Raw genomic sequence first — 27,478 nt, forward strand, 5'->3', positions numbered from 1 at the left:
AGAAGCTATTTACTACTAGTTCTGATGAAGCATGAACACTAAAGCTTAATTTTTGATTATTTATACTTCACAAAGGATTTGGGGCTAGATTTCCTTTCCTTTGATATTTATTCCATAATTTTTTTTCAAAAAGCTGGAAAGGCTTTTTGAAAAAGCTTTTCAAAACCTTTTTCTTTTTCTGGAAAGCTCTTTTGTCTCATGTAGTTTCATTTTTGATTTCTTGAAATATAGCTCTGAAAAAACAGGCTTTGTTAAAGCCCACTGTGACTCAAATGGAACTACCTGCTGTACTCACAACTTTAAATCCAAATCACTCAGGCTTTCATTGATTGGCCAACAATAGATCCCAGCCCAAGCTTCACTCACTTGCTATTTGAGTTTTGGTGGTTCAGGGTGAGTGCAGATGGCAATTGTTTTCTGTTCTGGCCAGAAACTCTAAAGGTCTTCCCCTCCCCAGGTTGATTCTTTTGAGAAGGAAAATTAAGCCATCTTTTGTCTCAATTCTTACCTAACCTTTTATCACTGAATGAGTTTTGCCTCAGACAAACTGAGACTTGGGAAAGACCTTAGCTTAAAAAGGTCAAGGTCTGCTACTGTAGTGAGGCTATTACCAGTCATCTTGACCTAAATCTCGACACTGGACTCAGATGACTCTGGAAGAAAGTGAAGCTGATAACTTTGTACAACTTTGCCTCATTTAATCCTCATTTATCCCATTCAAGAGACTCTCTTGATATCATTGGTCCCCTTTTAAAACAAAGAAAGAACAACAAATGAACAAAGCTGAAAATGGGAAAAGACTGTAGCTTATGCAATTTCAAAGCTTATGCAATTTCTAGAGTGACAAGTACTATTTTTGCTGTAACATCTGAGTAAATCCCTTTCTGAGTTTGCTAACTGATTATTAGGAGAAAGCGTACACATTGGGGTTCATGAGATAGTGTTAAAAGGAGAGCCTCCCATAGGATTATCCCTAGAAGCAGCTCCACCTCTTGGAATCCAATCTGCCAATGCTACTATGAAATGGAGGAGTGAACCTGATGGAAGTGTGTTACATGTGGCCAAAGGATAATTTCCCTTAGAAAAACCATATACTAAATATAATGCTTATAAATATATCTATACTAATAGTTCATTTATAGGCATTACTGATAGAAAATAAAGTATAGTAAATGTTTATCATAAGATATATAGATTTCCTACTATGTATATCTTCCCATGAGACATAAATTTAAATGTCTTCTTGTAAAGTTCACAAAATATTTCACATACTGTTCAGTATATAAACATATAAAATATTTATTAGCTATTTACACTTCCATTTTTAGGTAAATCATTAAACATCATATTACACATGACTGCAAAAAAATCCCCCCCACACACATACATCAGATACCAGTGTAGAAACAATATCACTCCAAACAGTATTCGTCAGCAGTCTGACAGCTCTCGTTTCTTGACTTTTTTAAGCTTTTTGCCTGTTTCCTGACGAATAGTATCATATTCTAATATGGCCAGTTCAGAAAGTCTCTGTAAATATTCTGGTGATGCTCCAGTGAGAGGACTTCTAAAACTAAAACCTTAAAAAGAAGACATAAGAACTTGAGACTTAAATAAGGCATGTATATATATATATTTTTTTTTTTGACAAATCTAATTAATAAGTGAAATACTTGCTTCACAGCTGAACTTCAACTATGTTTTCACGGAATACTCAAACAGAAATGCTACTACTTACCACCACCTATCCATTAAGATCAATATAAGGAAAATGGTAAGAAATTTTTTAAAGAAGTTATTAATTCATCATGGTGATTTTGTTATCATGCCTTTATTACAAGTGACAAAGAGGAGGGAAGGAATGCAAAGGGATGCAGTATAATCAGTATTTTTAAAAAATGGTAGAATTCCAATAATATAAAATTGTAGGAAACAATTATCTTTATGACAATCAGTAATTCACTGATAGTTTTTGTTATTTTTCTTCACTCTTGACCTTTTTTGGTCAACTTAGCTGGCTAAAGGAAGAAGTAAAATGGAACATGTGAAAAAGCTTGATAATTGAAGTTATATTAATCATGCTCCTTTTGTAGAATTTGGACAAATTCAGCTTTGAGATACTTGCTAACTGTGTGACCCTGTTCAAATCAATTAACCTGTAGTCTGCCTTAGTTTCCTCAGCTATAAAATGAAGATATTAATAGCATCTATTTCTCATAGTTGTTGTGAGGATAAAATGAAATAATATTGTAAAGAGTTTTGCAAACCTTAATATTATCATCATAATTATCATCTGATTTAAAAAGGAACTGGTAGCTGAAGTAGAAATGAAGGAAAGAGGGCAGCTAGGTGATGCAGTGAATAAAGCACTGGTACTGGACTCAGAAGAAACTGAGTTCAAATCTGACCTCAGACACTTGACATATATTAGAAGTATGATCCTGGGTAAGTCACTTAACAGTTACAATGATGTTTACACCTTAATTTTTAAATTAATGGTATAAATAAGTGAAAAGCTGGACACAATTTAACATATATTCTAAATTGTAGAAGATCAGCTATCAAAGTATTTAAAGTAAAAAAGATGAGCCAATGATCTATATTTCTACTGTGGAAATTATACCCAAAGAGTTAAGAATGACATATGCAGTCAGAAAAGTGCCTAGGACTACAAATATCACTGATATAAAGAACATCTAGACAGATAACAAACTCTATTAAAGAAGATAAGCACTTGTTGTACAATTTATAGCTTTAGAGACTTGTCTAAAGCACTGCTGTGTAAATTGCCTTGTCAGGTTTATATAGGCGAGAATATGCCAGGTCTTTCTGATTCTGAGATCAGCTTTCCACGCACCCCAATAAAGCTGCCTCTTATGTTTGAGGATGCTGCAAATGATTACAAAGGAGAAGTAAAAGAAGAGAGATGGCAGTATAAGGAGACTAATATGCATAAACAGGGAACTCATAGTCTCACACAATTTTTCAAAGAAATTTATTGAAGATGGAAAAAGGGCAAGTGAATGAGGATGAATACAAAACAGTATTACACTCTAATAGGAATAGTGTCTTGAGATTTGAGATTTAAAGCTGAGAAGAGCTAAAGCTGTCAAATAATACTAAAGAAAATAGGATTTTTGTTAGCTATGTAGGAGCAGGAGTGGGTCAAAGAAGGGGCAAGGAAGCTTGAATAAACAGGATGAAGATGATAAATGATGATGATAAGGCTGAAATACCCAACTTTTGTCTTGCTTCTCTTTTCTTTGTCAATACTACTAATAGTCACTTTTTACATTATCTCATTTGAATCTGAAAATAAGGAAGGTACTATTAAGTGTCAGAGAATTTGTACTAGATTTAAATGTTAATAGCTATATAACTAAGGACAAGTCATACACAAGTTTCATTTTCCTCATATTTAAAATGAGATAGTAATACCTATAAGTCTAGAACATCTAGATGGCACAGTGGATAGAGTGCTGAGCCTGGAGTCAGGAAGATTCATCTTCATGAGTTGAAATCCAGGTACATATATACTTATTAGCTTTGTGACTCTGGGTAAGCCACTTAACCCTGTTTGCTTTAGTTTCCTCATTTGTAAAATGAGCTAGAGAAGGAAATGGCAAACCATTCTAGTCTCTGCCAAGAAAACCCCAAATGGGGTCACAAAGAGTTGGACATAATTGAAAAATATCTGAACAACAATTCTTACCTCCAAATCCAGTACTGAAGAATGACCTTGGAACTAGGAAGAACAAAAACTATGAACAAATAAATGAAGATGCAATACATGAAGAGATGGTAACAGAACTTGATTAGCCCTTGATGAATTTAGCACAGGCACATTACAACCTAGAGCAGAGGTGTCAAACATAAACTCCTAAGTGCAGACTGAACCAGATGAAAATTTAAATAGGAAATATTTAACAAAATAAATAAAAATACAATAAAACATAGATAATATTATATATGAAAACATCATTATGTACCCTATGGAATCTTTATGCATGGTTTAGTAACCTGTTTCTATTTAAATTTGATATCTTGGCAAAGGACTGGTAAATGTGACCATTAAATTATTCTTTTAAGTTTTTAAGTGATGAATTTTTAATTATCTTCACTTTGGAATATATCTCTCCCTGTTAGCCAGTCATTCTAATAGAAAAGAAAAAAAATAAATCAAAACAATTTAGCAAAACTAACCAAAACATCAGCTAAGTCTGATACTATATGTAAGTTCCACATCCAAAATCCTGCACTTCTTTAATGAAGGAAGGGAAAAAGGTTTACTCAACTCTTCTGATGAACCATTCTTAGTGATCTTTGAAAAAATTTTGGAGAGTAGAAGAGATGCCACAGGATTTGTGTCTTTGAGAAGAATACAAGGTCAAATGATATTTTTATCTTTTTATGCTGAGTACCTCACAATACAATGCAACACAAAGTAAGCACTCATAAATTCTTGTGGAATTGAAATGTAACTTTAATTTTCGAAAAGGAAAGAGAATTTTATCTAAAAACTATGGATTTTACCACTTTGAGTCCTGATAAAATTCTAGAATACATCATCAAGTGACAGAGTTACAATGATTTAGAAATGGGAATGATGATCACTAAAAATCAGAAAAGCTTTATGAAGATGGGGCCATACCAGATCAACTTCAATTCTTTTTTGATAGGGTAACTAAATGGTAAATGAGAATAGAACTTCAGATATAATATATGTAAATCTCGAAAAACATTTGACAAAGTTTCTCATGGTCTCAGGTTATAAAACCAAGATAATTAATAGGTTATGTCAATTTGGGAAAAGAGTCTTTAATAGAGTGCCCCAGAAATCTGTTCTTTCTCTTAGGCCATTTTTCTCACTGTTTTATAAAGGCAAAGATATAATGTTTTTCAACTTTTCAGACATGAAGTGGGAAGACTATCTAACAAGGATGACAGAAATTGGATCCAAAAAGGATCCCACAATGAAGAATAATGAGTTAAATCAATAGGATAAAAATTAATTGGAATTAAATGAAGAGTCCTTCACTGCCATTTAAATATCAACCTTAAATACAGGATGGCAGAACTAAAAATAGACATTTATTTTATTTTTAAAATCTAGGAAGCAGCTAATAAATAGCACAGTGAATAGAGCACCAGTCCTGAAATCAGGAGGACATGAGTTCAAATCTGGTTTCAGGCACATCACTTATTAGCTGAGTGATGGCAACTGTTTCAGCATAAAAAAAAAACAAAAACAAAAACCCTGGGAGCTTTGGCGAACTACAAGATCAGTACACAACAGTATGACATAGCAACCAAAAGATTAATGAAATCTAAGGCTTCACATGGGATATATGATGTCCAAAATGAGGAAAGTCATGGTCAACACAAATCTAGTATGTTGAATTCATTCATGAGCACAAGTTAGGAAGAATGTTGACAAACTAGAATATATATAAAACCAGGCAACTATACTTTATGGAATCTTGGACATTCATTATTCATTCAGTTCCAAATCAACCTAATCATACCAGAAGTCTTCCATTTAGTCTACAAATTTAGCATCAGAAATTTTGTTAAATGTTTTGCTGAAATCTACAAATACTATTTCTAAAACATCCCTCTCATCCATTCTCTCAAAAAAACAAATGAGTCTTAGAAAATGAACTGGGAATGTTTAATCAGATTTTAATCCTATAATTAAACTGACAGGTTGGGTAACTTGACTGGGTCACTTAGTATGTATCAGAGACAAAATGTCCAAAACCAGCTTTCTCTCTGTTCCTAGTGATTCCAAAAGTGTGATCTGTGGACCCCTGGTGGTCCCCAAGTGGAAAGGAATATAAAGTCAAAACTATTTTCATAACAATATACTAACAAATTATTTCCTTTTTAAAATTATCTCTCCCTTTCCAATTACATATCTGTATTAAGGCTGGATTTTTTTTTTGAATACTTCAAACAAAACAATTTATTCCAAAGACAGAATGCAGAAGAGAATCCAGCCATCTTCAAATAAGCCAAACATTTAAAAAATCTAGAAAGGTATGTAAATAAAGCGACTTTTGTAATGTTCTGGAAAAGCAGTTATTCTCCATAAAATATTATTGTTAACATAATAAATTTATTATTTTAGATGAATTTATGTCTTTATTAGCCTTAATTTCTAATTTTTAAATAACAATAGATAAAGCCCACATAAACAAAGCTCTTCAGAAGGGGTTCTCAACTTTTAAGAGCATCAAGGAGTCCATAATTTGAAGACTGTACCACTATATCATGCTGCAATTTAAGTTGGTTTACTAAAATGAGACTATTATGACAAGTTTAAAATGTGGAATATTGTAACTAAAAGTAGCTTTTATAATTGGTAATTATTCTAAATAAAATCAGTATCATATCATGAATTATTCCCTAAAGAATAAGAATAATCTTAAGTCTTGACATAATGGTTTTTGAAATGCTACATCTGAAAGTACTATCTTATTAAATTATAACTGCCCCTCTGCAAAATGCACATGAATTAATCTCAGTACCAAAACTATTGCTGGAGGAAGCATATTTGTTATAATAAAAGTATGGTTTTTTTTCCTCCCTAAACATGATCTGGCCTACCTATCTCCCAAAAAAACACAATGTGACAGCCAATATCATAAGAAAAATCTAAATTCCTGGCTTCAGTAGAACAAGTAGATTCTTTAGCTAGATTATCAAGCAAACAGTAGATTCTTCTCTCAGAATATTAACCAGTTCTATTTTATTATCCATCAAAAATTGTATACTTACAAATTCTGCTAGTCACTTATTACAGAACTGTTATATAAACAAGAGACAAAAACATATTTTATGGGCAGTCATATATAATTGATCATGATTTCATGAAAAGAAAATTTACTTTTATTAAGAATTTTCTAAAAGAATATATTTTGTCAGACTATATGCCTGAATCTTTGTTTCGAAAAAGTCACCAGAAACATGGTTCATCTTAACTCATTTATCCAGTGACTCAGGACTATATTCAGGAATATGCTTAAACCAACTCTCACGGGCATGGAAGAACAAATCATTAAATTTCCAGTGGGATCACTTACATTTTAAGAACTGGAAATTACACATCAGGATTTAATATATTGTTTTATTGACTGGCCAGACTTAAGAAAATGTTAATAATGCAGATTAAACTTAAAAGTTTATGTAAATACATTCTACCCTTTCCAGTCCAGTTGTGATAACATTTACCAGCAAACCTCAGTATTCCTTTATTAACACTACTTGAGCTTAGCAAAATTTGAAGGCCCAGGGAATGAGGTTATCTCCAGACTGGAAACCTGATGATCATAGGTTAATGAAAACAACAACTGGCATTTATATAGTGCTTTTAAGCATTGCAAAGTGCTTAACATCCATTCATGCATTTGAGTCTCAAAAGACGGCTAGCTATTTCTGTAAAAGAATAGCACAAAACTATTGAAAACCAACACGCCAAAATGAATATAGAAACTTAAGTGACTTTTCAAATATTTTTATATTATTCTTTCCCAGGAGTGGTAAAAATAAAAAAAAAAACTGATATTGGCTAAATTAAATGAAAACTCAGAAACAAGACTAATAGAAATAAAAAGAAAATGAAGTCATCTCTCAAAATTGCTCTCCAGATGGAAAGCAGAGAACTTCAATATTTTTTAAGTAGTTTAAAAAAAAAAAATTTAAGAGAAGCTGTAAGTAACAAAGAAGCCAAGATTCCATAATTCACTTGAACAACAGTGGGATAACTGGAAATTACAGGTGGAGAACATGGACTGAAATGACAAATTTTTAAATGTCCCTGACTATAAAGACAGCAATAGAGAAATAGGCATGTGTGCTATCCTCTGGGGATATAAACCCAGAAAATAGTTTCTACTCTCAAGGAGTTTACAGACTACTAGGGGAAGATAACATATATTTTAAAAAGGGACATACAAAATCTCTACAAGATTTCTTTTTTCTTTTTTTTTTTCCCTGAGGCTGGGGTTAAGTGAGTTGCCCAGGGTCACACAGCTAGGAAGTGTTAAGTGTCTGAGACCACATTTGAACTCAAGTCCTCCTGAATTCAAGGCTGGTGCTCTATCCACTGTGCCACCTAGCTGCCCAAGATTTCTTTTAAAATAGGACAGGAAGAGCAGCTAGTGGGACTGGGGTGGAAATCAGGAAATTTTTCAGGTAAAAGGTGGCTTGTAAACAGAGTTTTTGAAGGAAATGAGGAATTCTAAGAGGAGAAGGGAAAGAGGAAAGATAGGACTTGCTAAGTACATTTCAGATATAATCTCTCTTGGTCTTCACATCAATCCTGAGAGGGAAGTACTATTATTACCCCTATTTTACAGGTAGAGAAATGGAGGCAAAAGTTAAGTAACTTGTCCAGAGTCATGCAGGCCAGATTTGGACTCAGATCTTCCTGACTCCAGGCCCAGCATTCCATTTGCTGCCTTAAAGATGAGGAAAGAAAATCCCAGTCAGGGAGGAGAGCCCATAATGATTATCAAGAAGGCCCCTGTGGCTCAAAGTGCTGAAGGGAAATAATGTATAATAACATTGAAAAGGTAGATTGAAGTACTTGGGTTGAGATGGCCTTCAAAAGCCAGGTATATATTAAAGGACACATTTGTCTCTGAATCCCCTGTAACTGGCACATTATTAGGTGCTAAATAGCTGTTGATCAACTGATCCAATCTGATCCGAGAGGAATCACCCCAGTGAGCTTCCTCAGTAGGGGACTAAGATCAAACCTTCATTACAGGAAAATCATTTCAATGCTTATAAATGCTATATACAAGAACAGATAAAGTGAGGACAGATTTGAGATAAGAGAGACCAATTAAAATGCTGTTGTAACACTCATGGAGAGAAGTAATGATGACATAATAAGGTGATGATTATAAAACAAAAAGGGTAAGAGTCTTCAAGATATAGTGAAAAAAAATAACAACTGTATCAGCTGGAGATGTTAGGTGTGAACCTGAGTGCCTTAAAGGATAATGGTACCCTGGATAAAAAAGGAAAGTTTGGGAAAGTAGTAGAAATGATGTGTGTATGTTTGTCTGTGTGTATCTGTGCATGTGCATGTGTATATCAGTCAACAGAAGATGCCTTGAATTCAGGAGAATTAGGTATATTGATCTGGGAATCAGCTACTTAAAGGTGATAATTAAATTTAAGGGAGCTTCTAAAGTCACAAAGGATAAAGAGAAAATAAAAGATATTAGAGCTTTGGGGAATGCCTAAAATTAGAGGATGTGATATGATTGATAAATTAGCAAATGAGACTGAAGAGTGATCAGATAGGTAAGCGGTAAAAAATGCTGAGGAAGAAAGGGTGATACAGAGAGAGTGAGAAAAATGATAGAGAAAACTATTAGATTTCCTTCCCAGATGGCTGCTTGAGAGACAGACCACCCAGTTCCCCTATACAAACTCCAGCAAAAACACCAAAATTCACACCAGACTGAATAATGATCAAGAGATCTAATGACAGAATACAGTGACTTTTTCCAACCCAGAACTGCATAAAAGATCAGCCAAAAACCCAAGAACAAAAGAGAGCAGGAAAGTCAGTGCTAATATAGGGTAATCTTCCAGAAGAACCAGAGGAGACCAAAGCTATGCAAGGCTTTGTGTTCTGAGGAAGAAATAGTTGAGAATTCCCCTAAGAAAAGATATTGGAAGTGTTGGTGGCAGCAACAACTACATATGCTAGTTTATGCTAACCAGTAGGACGGTGCTAGAGATAGCCCAGGTCCAAGACTCTTAAGTCTTCCTGCATAGTCCTTAGATACCCAGGGAGGAGCCTAAAGATCTAGTACTCTAAATAAGTAGAAAGGGATACCTAATGCTGGAGATAGAGGTAAGCTCAGGAACCAAGTTCACGATCAAACTCAGCCAACATTCCACCTAAAAGTACAGCAGAGGATATAGCTTGGCCCTAAGACAAAACCCTAATTTAGCAACTACAGCTGAAGAAATGATTATATCAAAGAAAACACTGACTTTAAAAAATGACTACAAAACTAGATATTCCCCAAAAGTAAAGATAACAATTAAGCAGAAATTCAAAGAAAAAAAATGAATACCCTGAAGGGATTAAGCAAAAACTAAAAGAAATAAAAATTCTTGAGGAAAGATAGTTAATGATAGTTAACCTTTCCCAAGAAAAGGACTTCCTGAAAGGTAGAATAGATAAAACAAAAATTAATGAAGCTATGAAACAGTAAGAAATATTACAGCAATACCAAAAGATGGAAAAAGCAAAAGGAAATGTAAGTTATCTGACATAAGAACAATTGCTATGGAAAACTAATCAAATGGAAGTGGATATCTTCAACATAAAGAAGATCCAACTCACTTCCAGCTGATCAATGATGGACAGAAACAACTACACCCAGAGAAGGAACACTGGGAATTGAATGTAAAATATTATTAGCACTACTGTCTATCTACCCAGGTTACTTATACCTTTGGAATCCAATACTTAACGTGCAACAAGAAAATTGGATTTACACACATATATTGTATCTAGGTTATACTGTAACACATGTAAAATATATGAGATTGCCTGTCATCTAGGGGAGGGAGTAAAGGGAGGGAGGGGAAAATCTGGAAAAATGAATACAAGGGATAATGTTATAAAAAAAATTACTCATGCATATATACTGTCAAAAAAAAGTATAATCATAAAATAAATAAATAAATAAAAAGGAAAAACTAATCAAAGACTAATTTAAAAATTTTGTGCCCTAAAACCATAATTTAAAAAAAATCCAAAAACTACATTTCTTTTCTTTTTTTTTTTAAGACTAACTCTTCCTATCTCTCTCCCAGGCTGTAAATTTAGTAGATAAACATTCATAGAATGAATCCTACTGTTAATCAACTTAGCAGCTTTTATCTGCTCTCTTTTTGGCCTGGGCTATTAGCCCCACTTTAAGAAATACAGTAACACCAGTAGCAAGATTACTTCTCTACAAGTAACAGGATCATTTTTTTCACCTCAGACTAAAATGCATTGAGATCTCATCAATGTGCATGGTTCCTTCAAGGATGCAAGTTTGCCCATCCTTGTCCACACCCTCCTTGAATCTCTCAGAAGAAATCTACACAACATGCTGGGACCTTCCATACTTTTTCTAAATATCACCAGGAAATCAGTGGCACAAATAGGTTCTTCATTGTTTCTTCCTGACTTTTAATGTATGACCAGTTTCAACATCTTTTTCTATCCATTTGATCATTTTACCAAAAGTCTTCTCAAGCTTTCTACAAGGATGATTTTTCTGACCCATTGGAGTTGATTGTTGCAGCTCTGAGATAACTCAGAACTATGGTAGAAATTTTAGAATTTTCAAAGAAAAACTACAGAAAAGTAATAGCAAATTGTTGGAAGATATCTTCATTTCTCTTGACATACAAAGTGTGACTATGAAGTGATGTGATTGTTTTAACAACCAAACCAGAATATCTAAACAACTATTCACCTTGAATATTCCACTTCTTTTGGAATTGCCTTCACAATCCATGAGCGGTCATTATCTGACTACTTTTCATGATGATTTAAATCTTCATCCTTTGAGGGTAGTTTTGATTTCTGAAAAGAGTCAAAAGTCATTCTGACCCACATCAGGTGAATAATATTCAAACTGAATAAAACTATATTTTGGTCAAAAGTGAAATTGTGAGTACAAAGCAATGAGACTGATTTCCTAAAAGCATCTCTGAAGGCAATTCAAAGAGGTACTGCAAAAATATATTTAATAATAGTAGCATAATTAGAATAATTTATAGCGTTTTAGAATAACTACTTTGAAAGGGTCAACACTTATTTAGATATAACAATCACATAGAGGCCAGTAAAGGCCACATTTGCCCTCCTTCTCCCCATTAAGTTGAATTATTTAAGGGCAGCATATAATCATAATCTCAGTATCTAATAATGGCAGAATTATAATGGGAAGATCAGAATCAAATTAAAAATTGATAGTAAAGTAAGTATTGATAAAAAAAATAAAGCATCTTTAAAAAAAAAAAATTAATGTACTGTATGGGGGCAGCTAGGTGGTATAGTAGATAGAGCACCACCTTGAAGTCAGGAGGACCTGAGTTCAAATCTGACCTCAGACACTTAACACTTAAATCACTTAACCCTAATTGCCTCAGAGGGAAAAAATGTACAATATGTTTTCTATTATAGTTCTATGTAATTATTTTTCTGTACACATCTATATTTTTTACTTTTTAAAATGATTTTATTTTAGGGAGGGGGTCAATATTTGGATCAACACAGTTCTGGTTTATTCATTAACAAGGTACATAATCAATCTCTTTATAGTCACACTTGGTCATTAAAATATTAATACTTGGATCTTGCAGGTTATTTAAATATTTTCAGCCATTTTTGATTAGGCTTGCTAAAACATGCAATCTAGACATTCTGGATATCATATTGGCCAGATGGGAAACTGGAAAGATTTTGAGTGGAAATTCATGGTAATTTTTAAATTAATTTCACTCTTTTATTTGTTGCAGCTAATTAATCTACAAAAGTGTTTACAATCTGTTATGCTTCTGACATCTATATTGTTCCATCTAATTTTTTTGAGGTTATCATTGTAGAGACAAGAAAAATGAAGCTCAGAAAGTTTGGATGACTAGAAAGTGGTATAGCCAGGTCTCAAATCAGACTTCCTACTGACAGTTTACAATGTCATTTCAATATGCCTCAAATAAAGGAAGTAAAACTATATTAAAAATCATAACGAGAGAAATAGAAAATAATCATTCTGCTCACTTTTTGTTTTCTCCTGAAGTGATAACAGGCTGCTTGTTTGATTACTCTTCACTGACCTAAATAATGACAAATAATAATCACTTTTATATAAAAGCAGGGTTGTATACTAATGGAGTTAATTCTTTAGAACTGAAGAGTCTGCTTAAAATGAAACTCACTTAAATGTTTTGTAATGTTGCACTGAAATGATAGCCCTGAATTCGATCAAAAAAAAAAAAATGATAGATGTGAATGAGAATTGTAGGTGTACTCTGACATCAAACACTTAATCAGAAGACTACAAACTTCTCCCAAGAAAATGTAAGTTCTCTGAGAGTAGAGACTGAGATTTTTTTTGCATTTTTATTTTAAATTCTCCACACCTCATACATACTATAGGCTCTTAAAAATACTTGTTCAATTAAATTAAATCATAATCATCGCTGACAATAAGACGAATCTTAGAGACAAAGCGATCAGGCCTCTAACAGTAAAGTTATCCTTATTATCTGTCATTTAATTGGGTGGAATTTAATTAATAATCAACTCAACTAATTTGAATCTTGGCCTCTCTCTCACTCTCTATTTCTTTTATTTTCCTTTCCTTCCTCTTTCTTCTTTTCTTCATTTTTCTTTCTTAAAGAATTCTTTCTTTACTTTTCTTTCTTTTTCTTCCCTTCTTTTTTCCTTTCCTCCTTCCTTTCCATTGCAATATTCCTTAAACAAAGTATTCTCCTCAGTGAGAGTATTGCATGAAAAAATGTAACTATTCTAATTTGGTGGAAATAGTTCTAGGCTTCAGATTGGAAAAATCCAGATACAAATCCTGCCTCTGAACTTTTAACTAATTTCCACTATTTCACTTTATGAACCTCAGTTTCTTCATCTATAAACTAAGAATACAACCTGCATTTCTTTGTGAGGATAGAATAAAATTATAAATGTAAAGTGTTTTGAATATCCTAAAGTCAGCTATTAACTGTAATAATTCATGTAATAAAAATCATATCATAATACAAAATTTAAGACTAGAAGGGACCTTATAAATTGTCTGATATAAACTTTCAATTTTACTGATGAGAAAGCTGAAGCCCAAACAGCTTGTGTAAAATCTTCATATTCACACAAGTAGTAAAAAGAATCAGGCTGGTTTCTCTGTAAGCAGCTTCCAGAGAAACTCGTTTTATTTCTATGATGTATTTCTTTTGGATATCTAGATGGTACCTGGATAGCGTGCCTAGCCTGGAGTCAGAAAGATTCAATTTTCTGAGTTCAAATACTCAGATACTAATTAATTATGTGACCCTAGACATGTCACTTAATCTTGTTTGTCTCAGTTTCCTCTTATGTAAAATGAACTAATGGCAAACCTCTCTGGTATCTTTGCCAAGAAAACCCCAAATGGGGTCACAAAGAGTCAGGTGACATGATTAAAAATGCTATTACACAAATAAAAAAAAATTTTAAATGATCATAAGCAAAAACTCTTATCTTTTTAGTTAATAGATCTAATTTATGTTATGTCTTTTCAATAACTTCAAATTTATTTAAACTATACTACCAATATGATATCAGAAGTTGACCATCTGATTTAGAAATATTACTATCTTTTAAGATTACCATAACAATGTTAACATAAACATTACCAGAGAATTACTTTAAAGATTCCATTATCACTAAAAAGAACTTCTACAAAAGATTTTCTCTCAGAGTTTCAAAAAAAGAAAGTACTACTATTGTGAGACTAGCGCTGAAAATAAACATGAAATATATACTTTCCTGTTTTTTAAATTCTCTTCTTTTACAGACTGTTGACGAGGTTTCTGAGATAAAGAAAATGATGGCAGGCAAGTGGACATATCTTCATTCAATCTAAAATAAAATTAAGAAACATTTTAAAAGATATTAATAATATACCTGAAGTACAATTTCTTCATATTTCACAAAGTTGAGAGTATGTAAGTCAAGCTAGAATTCTAGGAAATAACTTCACAGACTAGAACATATCCAAAATAAAGTGAAAACAACTTAAGATTTAGTGTAGTAGACTAAATGGACGAGATGCTTAATAAATATTTGCTCAATGAAAACATAATAAATGAGTAAATGAGAAGGGCCTCCTTATAATACTCCATTTCCTTTAGAATAATAATATGGGGGGAGGGGAAAATAAAATGGTACAAAAGTAATTATAACAGGCAGGAAGCCTACCAAGTAAAATTATGCTGTGCCTCTCAGGTTTACCTCAACATTTGATTCTTTCTTGAAATTTAAAAAAAAAAAAAAAAGTTGAGAATTATTAAGAAAAACTCAATGTTAATAACTAAAGCATAGCTTAATTTTAGATCACCTTTATTAAGGAACAATTGTGGTTTCCTAATTGGTCCTTTACTTCTTTGTACCCTCACCCACTCTCATTATTAAATTGTGATCTAGGGGGCAGCTAGGTGGCGCAGTGGATAGAGCACCAGCCTTGAATTCAGAAGGACCCGAGTTCAAATCTGGTCTCAGACACTTGACACTTCCTAGCTGTGTGACCCTGGGCAAGTCACTTAACCCCAGCCTCAAAAAAAAAAAAAAAAAATTAAATTGTGATCTATACTACCAAACTTTTATCTATATTTATATCTTTCATTGATGTGATTCCTTCTCATTGCTTTCTAAGTTTTCATAAAACTTATTAACATAACCGGAAATGTAATTATCATTTAAGATAGAGCTTTTGTCCTCTCTCTTCCTCAATTCCTACCACAGATCTAAAAAATATATATGAATAACTATTCCTTACAGGGCCATTATTGGTATAATTTAGATATGAAATAATATACAGGCAAATATACAGGGTATAATTTCAAAATTAGTTGAACATTTAGTCATTTAAAATAATAAAATTTTACCCTGAGTGGTAATTTTTTATAATAACTAATAACAGCTGCTTGCCAATATAAATATTAATATAATATAATAAAGTTTTATCAATTAGTTATGAATATATATGCTCATGAATGGCTACTAAAATAGTTGATATTCTGTATTTAATTTTAAGTGGTCTATTTTGAGTAATACTAAACTATTCACAATATTTATTGACATGAAATATTACATATTCATTAATCAAATGGCATTTTTAAGCATCTATCTACAATGTGGAAGGCACCTCTATAGGCACATGAACATCTCTACCCTCTAGAATGAAAACCACAATTATCAGAAAGAAAATTCATACATACCTGAAAGAAGATCTAAAGTAAAAAGTATATTCTGCTTATTTGTTAAGTGATTTGGTTTGATTTTATTATAATTTTGGTTTATGATTTTATTCCTTTATTTTGTAAGTTTATTTATTTACTTTATGATCATTAAACTCAACTTATTTTTTAAAATAATATTTTTCCCAATTATATGTCAAAACAATTTTTAGCATTCATTTTTACAAGATTTTGAGTTTCAAATTTTTCTCCTTCCCTTCTCCTGAAAATGGTAAGTAATTAGATAAAGGTTATATAGGTGTTATATAAGTCAGTTATGAAAGAAGAAATAGATCAAAAAGGAAAAAATAATAGAAGAAATAATAAACCAAGTGACAAAAATGTACTTTGATCTACATTCAGAGTGCATCAGTTCTTTCTTTGGAGGTGGATAGCATTTTCCTTCATGAGTCCTCTGTACTTGTCTTGGATAATTATGTTGCAGAGAAGAGCTAAGTCATTTACAATTGATCATCACACAATGTTGCTAAAACTATCTGCTCATTTCACTTTGCATCAATTTGTACGTGTCTTTCCAGATTTTTCTGAAATCTACCTATTCATTTTTTATTGAATAGTATTCTTTTATTATATTTATATCCCAGATTGTTCAGCCATTCTCCAATTGATGGGCAATATTTTGCCATCACAAAAAAAAGGCTGCTATAGTTTTGCACATGTAATTCCTTTCCTTTTTAAAAAAATCATCTTTTTGAGATATAGTCCTATCTGTACTTTTTCCAGTAGTACTGAAAAAATTCAGTTATTGCTGAATCAAATGCTATGCAGTTCGGTCACCCTTTGGGCATAGTTCCAAATTGCTCTCCAGAATAGTTAGCTCCATTCACAACTCCACCAACAATGCATTAAGTGTCCCAATTTTCCCATGGCCTTTCCAATATCATTTTACTTTTTTTGTTATATTAATAAATCTGATATGAAAGGGTACCTCAGAATTGCTTTGACTTGCATTTCTTTAATCAAAAGTGATTCATATACCTGATAAAATGGTTTTTATTTCCTCATTTGAAAAATGACTTTGTATCTTTTGACCATTGATCAATTGGAGAATAAGACTTAAAAATTTGACTCACTTCTCTATAAGTAATGAGGCCTTTATCAGAATCTAAAAATTCCTAGTTGTATGCCTTCCCTCTAATCTTGGTTGCAGTGGTTTTGTTTGTACAAAAACTTTTCATTTTAATATAATCAAAATTATCTTTTACATTTCATTTTGCCCTCAATTCATTTAACTTATGGTTATTTTTTTCCTTTTTGGTCTGATTTTTCTTGCACAATGTGACAAATATGGAAATACGTTTTAAAAAGTTGCACATTTTTAACCTACATCAGATTACTTGCTGGAAAGGAGGGGGTTAAGGGAGGGAAAAAAGTTTAAACTACAAAGTCTTATAAAAACAAATGTTGAAAACTATGTTTACATGTACTTAGAAAATAAAATACTACTGAAAATTTAAAAATAATTAACAAAATATCAGGAGGGGGAGAATTTACACGTTATATCACTTAATACATTTATATTTAGTATTGATGTTCATTGTCTATGGCATCTTTTAGTGAGATTGTAGTTTCCTTCTCCCTTTTAATGAGGTCTATTTTTGCTTTTACTTTGTGTGAGATCAGGATTGCTACCCTGCTTTTTTTTTTTTTTACTTCAGTTGATGCAGAATAGATTCTGTTCTAGCCCCTTAACTTTACCATGTGTGTCTCACTGCTTCAAATGCGTTTTTTCTAAATAATATATGATAAGATTCTGATTTTTTAATCTATTCTTCTATCTGCTTCCATTTTATGGGAGAGTTCTTCCCATTCAAATTCACAATTATGATTATTGTATATTTCCCTTCACCCTATTTTTCTTCCTGTTTTGTCCTTTCTTCTTTCACCCTTTCCCTTCTCACCAGTGTTTTGCTTCTATCACCTCTCCTGATCTGCCCTCCTTTCTGTCAGTTGCTACCCTGTTTATTTAATCTCCTCACCTAGTATGTCCCTGTTGGCTAAAATAGATTTCCATATTCAACTGTGTATTATCCTCTTTTTGAGCCAATCCTGATGAGAATAAGGTCCAAGCAATGCCCATTGCCCAACCCCCATCTTATAGGGTAATAGGTCTTTCACACTTCAAGTGAAACAGTTTACCCCATTCTACTTCTCACTTCCTTTTGCACTGGTGTATTTCTCTTTCTCATCCTTTTATTTTTAATGTCATTCTCTCAAATCTTATAAATGTACCATCTGTTCATATATATTTCTAGCTGTGCTATTAGTGATACATTTTTTAAGAATTACAAGTATCATCTTCCCATATTAGGATGTAAATAGTTTAGCTCTATAGAATCCCTAACCTCTCTTTCTCCTTTGTGCTTCTCTTATATCTTGATTTTTAAGATTAAAATTTTTATTTAATTCTCTTTGTCTCCTTATGAAATCTTGAAATCCTTCTATTTCCTTAAATGACCTTTTTTTAATGTCCTATGCTTAATTTTGATTGGTCATTTTTAGTTTGAGTCCTACTTCCTCTGACTTCCAGAATATCATGTTCTATGAATTCCAGTTTTTTAAGGCTGCAGCTATTATGTCCTCTATAATCCTGATTGTGGTTTCTGAATATTTGAATTGTTTCTTTCTAGTCACTTGAAATATTTTTTCTTTGCCCCGAGTTTTCTGTAATTTGGCTGTACTATTCCTTGGAGCTTTTATTTTGGCATCTCTTTCAGGAGGTAATCAGTGGATTCTTTCAATGCCCATTTTCCTCTCTGTTCCAAAACATGAGGACAATTTTCCTTGATTATTTCCTTAAAATTGCTATCTAGGTTCTCTTTTTGATTATGACTTTCAGGTAGTCCAATGATTCTGGTATCTCTTGGATTTATTTTCCAGGTCAATTACTTTTTCCATGAGTTATTTTATATTTCCCTCTATATTTTCATTATTTTGAATTTGATTGATTCTCATAAGAATCGCTGGCTTCTAATTCTTTTTTTTTTTTTTTAATAGTTTTTATTTACCAGATATATGCTTGGGTAATTTTACAACATTGACAATTGCCAAACTTTTTGTTCTAATTTTTCCCCTCCTTCCTCCCTCCCCCAGATGGCAGGTTGACCAATACATGTTCAATATGTTAAAGTATAAATTAAATACAATATATGTATACATGTCCAAACAGTTGTTTTGCTATGCAAAAAAAATCAGACTTTGAAATAGTGTACAATTAGCCTGTGAAGGAAATCCAAAATGCAGGACAAAATTAGAGGGATTGGGAATTCTATGTTGTGGTTCATAGTCATCTCCCAGAATTCTTTAGCTGGGTGTAGCTGGTTCAGTTATTACTGCTCTAGTGGAACTGATTTGGTTCATCTCATTGTTGAAAATGGCCATATCCATCAGAATTAATCATCATATAATATTGTTGTTGAAATATATAATGATCTCCTGGTCCTGCTCATTTCATTCAGCATCAGTTCATGTAAGTCTCTCCAGGCCTTTCTGAAATCATCCTGCTGTCGTTTCTTACAGAACAATAATATTCCATGATATTCATATACCACAATTGATTCAGTCATTCTCCAATTGATGGCATCCATATAGTTTCCAGTTTCTGGTCACCACAAAGAGGGCTGCCACAAACATTCTTGCACATACAGGTCCCTTTCCCTTCTTTAAGATCTCTTTGGGATATAAGGCTAATTTCCAATTCTAACTTTTAAGGAGATGTTTTCTCAATTAGTTTTTGTATTTTCTTTTCTATTTCATCAATTCTAATTTTTAAAAGCTGTTTTCTTTTTCCAAGCTATGGATTCTTTTTTTTCATAATTCTTTTGCATCACTCTCATTCTTTTCCCAATTTTTCTTCTACTTTTTAAATATTTTTTTAAGTTCCCTTTTGGGTTTTTCCATGAGTTCTTTCTGGGCTTGAGACCATCTTCCCTTTTTCTTTGGGTTTTGCCCAGATATTTTAACACTGTTATCCTCTTCTGAGTGTGAATCTTGATATTCCCTGTCACCATATTAAGTTTCTAAAGTCAGATTATTTTTTTGGTTGTCTTTTGTTCATTATTTTGGGTATCTTTTCTTTCTTTTAAATTTGATCTCTGCTCCTGGGGTGGAATGACCACTGTTGGAGGCTTCTTGTGCCAGGAGCTGCAGTTTCGTGGTGCTGAATTGATGCTCCCAGAAGCCCAGGGGGACTGATGGGAAGCTGGAGGCTGGAAGGGCAACTTATCTAGTGCTAACTAGGAGTCCTAATGGTGATGTGGGAATGTTGAGGTCAGTTGGGTGTTTCTACATTTTTTTCAGGTCTATGCTGAAGCATCTGGTCGTCTCAGAGCTAGAGTCTCTACCAAGTACCCTGGTTATGCTGAGGCATGTGGAGGATCCTCATGATAGCATTTCCCTGTTCCATTCCCCTCAGGATCAGGCTCACCACTGGTTTGCTGAGGGGGAGCTTGCTGCTGGCTTGCTGGGATGCATCCTGTCCTGAAATATGTTTCGCTTTTACCCAAGTGAGAGACATTTCCTGCTTTTCAAGTATCTTAAACTCAAAGGTTATTTCAACCCATCTTTTTGCTGGTTCTGCTCTTCCAGGATTTCTTTTTGGGGTGCTATTTTATGGTTATTTGGAAGTGAATATAGGAGAATTACAGCAATTTATTGCTTATTCCACCATCTTTGCTCCCAGAAGTTGCATTAAGCTCATAATTTAAAATAAATTTTAAATCACTGTGAATTTGGGAAGGAATGTATAGCATCTCATTATTTGAAGCAATTAATTTCATAAGCCACAAAGAAGAGTATTTAGAAAACATCACCATAGAGCATCCTCTGATTTGGACATGTTCAGGACATCATCAATAAACATGGTAAATGCAAAGGGTAAATAAGTAAATGTCTCTCCATTTTATGTTTTCATGTTGAGATTCCACAGATTATTGAATAAAAACTATGTCCGTGCTTATGTCCAGGGTGCTATGAGGCCCAAATAAAATGATGAATGTGAAACACTTTGCAAAACTTAAAGCACTATATAAATGTCAGCTATAATTATTATTATTATTAGCTTACAGTCACCAGGCCTCCAGTCTAGTGATGACTTCATTCCCTGAGCCTTCTACTACTCTCCTGCTGTGTTCAAACAATGTTTATAGAACATTACAGGGGTGTGCTGGTAAGTGTCTAACAACCAGGTTCTTTGGGGAGGAAATATGTACACATACACACTTTTAAATTTAATCAGCCTTATTAACACTTTCTTAAATCTAGACAATCCACAAAACAATAAATCAAGCTCTGATTTCTTAGGTGTAAATGCTCACACTGAAAATATAGACGCATTAGAGTTCTCCAGGTCATCCTTGGTCTTATCTGTCAGGCTTGTATAGTTTTAACACATACCTGAGAGATACTTAATTTTAGGAAAATACTTAAGGTTGCATCTTGTTTTACCAATCAAATGTTTTTGGGTTTTTTTTTAATACTCAACAAATAGTAGACAGAATGAGACCTTGCAAATTTCATGTCTCTTAGTATAAAACCATAATGACTTGTTTCAGAAAATTTGTCTCTTAACTTATTCATATTTTCATTAAGGATACCCTAAATGAATTCATAGACTATTCTCATGAAAATTTTATGTATAGATGAGGAAACAGGCAAATGAAAAAGTTATTATCTTTTCAGTTGTCTTTTTTGGTAAAGGACCCATTTTTCTTGTTGGGGCTTATCCATACTAGCAAATCTACTCTTAACTTCCCTATTTCTTCTCTCACGCATGCAGGTTTGAGAGTTAAAAATCATCCTTGATTCTTTCCCTCTCCATTTCTTTTAGGAGGAAGAGTTGATGTGTGTACACACATTTTGTTTGCCTATTTCCTTTTTAAGTTTTATTTTCTCCCCAAAGCAAATGAGGTTAAGTGACTTGCCCAGGGTCACACAGCTAGGAAGTGTTGAGTTTCTGAGGTCACATTTGAACTCAGGTCCTCCTGACTTCAGGACTATCCACTATCCACTGCGCCACCTAGCTGCTCCTTAAGTTTCATTATTAACTTTTGTTTTTATAGTAGCCATTTCTAGATAGTGGTCCTCTTTACCCCCACAATAAGGTTTCCTTTTAACAAAGACAAGCAACTGGGTAAAACCAACTAATACAAGGACCACATCCAAAAACACACACTGCATTCTTACAATCCTCACCTCTTAAAGGAAAAGAGGGAAATATATTTCTTTAGTTCTTCTCTAGAAGGGCTAAGTTTGGTCACTTCAATTACACAAAGTTCACCTTCATTTAATTGTCACTTTTGCATATTACATACACACACACACATTTCACTGTATATTGTTTTCCTGGTTGTCCTCTCAATGTATCAGTTCATTCTAGTTTACATGTGTTTCTTTTAAATCTTCATATGAATAATTTTATAGTTCAATAATACTGCATTCCATTCAACAGCTAAAATTTGTTCAACTATTCCTCAACTGATAGCCATTCCAATTTTTTGCTACAATCAAAGAATTACTATAGATCTTTTAGCTTATAAAAAATCTTCCTGACTTTGACTTCTAGCAACAGAAAACAAAAAAATTTGGTTCTGCACATATATATTGTACCTAGGATATGCCATAACATATTTAATATATATGGGAATGCCTGCCATCTAGGGGAGGGGGTGGAGGGAAAGAGGGGAAAATTTCGGAACAGAAGGGAGTACAAGGGATAATGTTGTAAAAACTTACCTATGCATATGTACTGTCAAAAAATGTTGTAATTATAAAATTAATTTTTAAAAAAGGAAAAAAAAAGATAAATGGTCAAAAGATACAAATGGACAATTTTCAGATGAAGAAAATGAAACCATTTCTATTCATATGAAAAGGGTGCTCTAAATCACTATTAATCAGAGAAATGCAAATTAAGACAACACTGAGGTACCACTACACACCTCTCAGATTGGTTAAGATGACAGAAAAAGATAATGACGAATGTTGTAGGGGATATGGGAAAACTGGGACACTGATACATTGTTGGAGTTGTGAAATGATCCAACCATTCTGGAGACAATTTGGAATTATGCCCAAAAAGTTATCAAACGGGGTACACCCTTTGATCCAGCAATGTTTCTACTGGCATTATATCCCAAAGAGATTTTAAATTAGGGAAAGGGACCTGTATGTACAAGAATGTTTGTGGCAGCCCTTTGTGTAGTGTCAAGAAACTGGAAATTGAATGGATGCCCATCAATTGGAGAATGGCTGAATAAATTGTGGTATATGAATATTGTGGAATATAATTGTTCTGTAAGAAATGATGAGCAGGATGATTTGGAAGAGCCCTGGAGAGACTTACATGAACTGATGTTAAGTGAAATGAGCAGGACCAGAAGATCATTATACACACCAACAAGATTGATTATATGATGATCAATATAATATTATTATTAACTATTAGTAATCATTTCTCTCATTCCTGATTCCCTTTGTTTATCTCAAGTAAATTACTATGTAAATAGGGATACTTTTTTTCTTCTTTGCGAATATTTTCCCCTTAATTTTTCTTCCTTCCTTCCTTCCTTCCTTCCTTCCTTCCTTCCTTCCTTCCTTCCTTCCTTCCTTCCTTCCTTCCTTCCTTCCTTCCTTCCTTCCTTCCTTCCTTCCTTCCTTTCTTCCTTTCTTTCCGAAACTAAGTGGATGCCCATCAGTTGGGAAATGCTTGAATAAGTTATGGTATATGAATGCTATGGAAGGGGCAGCTAGGTGGTGCAGTGGATAGAGCACCAGCCCTGAAGTCAGGAGAACCTGCGTTCAAATCTGACCTCAGATCCTTAACACTTCCTAACTGTATGACCCTGGGCAAGTCACTGTACCCCAATTGCCTCTGCAAAATAAACAAATAAGTAAGTTAAATAAATAAATGAACAAATTAAATAAATTAACAAATGCCATGAGATATTATTTTCTGTAAGAAACAATCAGTAGGATGTTTTCAGAAAGGCCTGGAAAGACTTACATGAACTGGTGCCCCCATTGTACACAATAATGTATTGAATATTGTACATAGCAACAACAAGATTATGTGATGACCAACTATGAATGAACTTGAATCTTTTTATGAAGGGATTCAGTGCTATTCCAATGGACTTGTGAGGGAGAGAGCCATCTCCATCCAGAAAGAGGACTAAGGGATCTCCAACACTGTGGATCACAACATAGTATTTTCCCCTTTGTTTGCTTGCTTTTTTTTCTTTCTCATTTTTTTCCCCTTTTTGATCTGATTTTCTTGTGCATGATAAATGTGGAAATATGTTTAGATTACTTGCTGCCTAAGGAAGGAGGAAGGTGGAAAAGGAGGGAGAAAAATATGAAATGTAAGATTTTGCAAAGGTGAATGCTGAAAAATATCTTTGCATGTATTTTGAAAAATAAGCTATTATAATATTTCTAGAGATATGTAAAAAAATTGGGCAGGAGATTTTACATCTATATTTACAATGAATTTTTCAATGCCAAAAAAAATCTTGCAGACAAATGACTTTTTATCATATAAAAATATTTCTTAAATGTCCTTTTAGAATTGTACTTTTAATTTACATTCCCTATACTAATTACTACTTTATTGTAAATGTTCTATAAACATTACTATTTGTCTTTTTTTTTTTATTGCAGTTTTCCAATACCTTGGAACATGATCCATTTTTGTAAAGATATCACATTGATGGGGGCTGAATAAAACCCCCTGGTCTTTGGTAGCAAGGAGTGTTATCAGGAGAGAGCCTGAATGACTAATCTGGAAGCCTAGCTACTCTGAAGAAGTAGGAAGGAACACTGGTAGAATCACCTGGACCTTAAGTGGGCCTTTTGTTCTTCAGGCCTTTTTTCCCTGGTGACAAAATCATCCTACCCCACAGTTACTATAGGGTTAGGCCATCATTGTAATCCCCTACTTGCCACACCTCATGGTATCTTTCTCCTTGGTATGGCTAATTCCTTTTTGAGGTTCGTTTTCTTGCTAAGTATCATAATAGCTAACTTCTATTATGATCCTAACTCCTTTCTGAGGGTTAGCCCATCAGTCAATGGCATAATCTCCCACAGGCCATGCTTTTCCCCTCATTACCTGCTAAAACTCCTTTTGAATTTAGCCCACTATTCATAGCATAATAAAATCTTTGCCTCTTGAAAAGGTCTAAGCTTACAAGTTCTTTTGTGACAGTTACCACACTGACTGTGATCCCAATATATGTCTGGGGTCATATGTTGAGGTATAGGATGATACTCCCAAACCTTATTAGGGTCATGGTCCAGCATCATAAATTGTCTCAGAAAAATTTATTGGCTTAGACAAAGGAGAAAGATGCTATTAAGGAGAACATGCCACTATGGTGGACTAACCCCAAAAGGAGTTAGCTATAATAAGGAGTATAGTATGAGCAGATCTTTTACAGGGAAAATATGACCTCAAGGAGTTGACAAAATAACTTGAGCTTTCTGATTGGATACATTAAGGTGGAATTACCTCTTAGAGACTCCACCTGGGGTGGAACTATAATCAAAAGTCCACTTGCACAAAAGGCCTAAACAAAACCAAAAGGATTAACTTATTAATCCTATCAGTGCTCCTCTCTGCTTACCTCAAAGAGTAGGTGGACTTCTAGATTGGCAGAAAAAACCGGAACCTCTGTAAACAATGCCCTCCTGATTATCCAGATCTCATCATACACACTCCCTCTCCCTATCATTTGATGGCTAAACCCCATTAAATGACACAAATAAATATTGCATTTTTAATGCTTTCATTCAGAAGATGTCATATTTTACAAACCTAGATTTTTTCTCCAACACTGTATTCAGTTCTATATTGTCCTGTTTTTAAATCAATCTGGTAAATTTAACCAGTTCTGAGAGATATTAAAATCTACAATTGTGTTCGTTATGTCTTTTTTACAAGTTAATTCATTTTTACTTAAGATATTTAGATTCTATGCCATTAGGATCACAAACTTTTAATTATGATGTTATTTCCTAGTTTGAAAAGATAGTTTTGTTTCTTTATCTCATTTGACATTGTTGTGCATTTTGGCCTATTTGATAGAATAATTATTATTCCTACTTGAGTAATAGCTCAATGCACAGTAAATTTTCCTCCAGTTTCTCATTATCATTATATAATGCATCTTTGTTTTTAAGAGAAATTTATGATGTACAGTAAGTTACTGAGTTTTATTTATTTTGCTATTATTGATTTTGTGAACTTTTTAATCCATATACATTTAAGATTATAATTGGTTTGTGTTTTTCTCTATTTTTTGTATTGATATTTTCTTCTTAAATCTGACTCTGTTCTTGTGCTTAGTTTTATCTGTACTAATGTGATCCTAGTCTATTCCAACAAGTTTTCCTATGTCCTACTGCTAATTCCCAGTAGTTGTTCTATCCAAAATTTCTTTAATTTATTTAAAGTTTTAATTTCTAGGGGCAGCTAGATGGTGCAATGATTCGAGCACTGACCCTGAAGTCAGAAGGTCTTGAGTTCAAATTTGACTTCAGACACTTAATACTTCCTAGCTGTGTGAGCCTGGGCAAGTCACTTAATCCCAATTGCCGGGGGGGGGGGGGGGGGGGGGGGGGGGGGGGGAGGTGATTTTAAAAATTTCTCTTTCATTCTTCTTTATTTCCCTCTCCTCCCCATTTCATTTTAACTTAAGTAACATTCTTTGGTGGTACTCTTTTCCAAGAAGTATTCATTTACTTCTTCCTTATTTTTATTTCTGGCTAGATAATTGAGTTTTGTTCTCCCAATCAAAAACATTTATATGCCCTTCTTTATTCTGTATCTCTTAAGTAAATTAGTGCTTCTGGTGATCAGAGCTACCTCCTTTGTCTTTTACTCTATATAAGAACTTGTGGATTTCACTACATCTTCACTTTTTAATTTAATTTATTTAGATTGAGATTTTTTTCTAGGCCATATCTTCTAAAATTATCAATTTATGAAAAAGGCCACAAAGTTTAATGGGAGTCGCTTTGAATCACATAATGAGACCCACTCAATTAAACCCCTCTACAAATCACTTCTCAGGCCTACTACATATCCTGTCTTTAAGTCAGAGGTTCTTACATGAACTTCTTTGGCAGTGTGGGGAAGCCTGTGGGCTTTTAAATGTATAAAATAAATAAGATTACAAAGAAAATTTATTATGTTGAAATGCAAACATCAAAAGAAATTTTTTAAGTTCATAAAACTGAGAAAAAAAACAAAAAACTGCTGTCTAGGACTATCCACTAATACCTACAAACTTTAAGATACATACAACCCTATCTCTTGGGGCAGGAGAGTTCCGGGACACACAACCTTGTTTCAATAGATAGTAGTCTCCTAAAATTCTTATTCCCCACAAAGATGTCCATTGTGAGGCCTCTCTCC

General features: G+C 33.3%; 1 protein-coding gene across 2 annotated transcripts in view; it reads right to left on the bottom strand.

Moving 5' to 3' along the window:
* Positions 1–1,274: 1,274 nt before the first annotated feature.
* C1H8orf89 (chromosome 1 C8orf89 homolog) overlaps positions 1,275–27,478 on the bottom strand; it is a 79,196-nt gene continuing 52,992 nt past the window's right edge. For both annotated transcript variants that reach the window (XM_074278877.1, XM_074278876.1), the window contains 3 exons: positions 14,572–14,665; positions 12,815–12,869; positions 1,275–1,580 (listed from right to left, as the gene is read on the bottom strand). In XM_074278877.1, the coding sequence (XP_074134978.1) occupies positions 1,432–1,580; positions 12,815–12,869; positions 14,572–14,665 (298 nt within the window). In that variant the 3' untranslated portion in view covers positions 1,275–1,431. The remainder of the gene's footprint in view (positions 1,581–12,814; positions 12,870–14,571; positions 14,666–27,478) is intronic.

This window comes from Sminthopsis crassicaudata, chromosome 1 (genome assembly GCF_048593235.1).
Source record: "Sminthopsis crassicaudata isolate SCR6 chromosome 1, ASM4859323v1, whole genome shotgun sequence".
In the NCBI taxonomy this organism is placed as follows: Eukaryota; Metazoa; Chordata; class Mammalia; order Dasyuromorphia; family Dasyuridae; genus Sminthopsis; species Sminthopsis crassicaudata.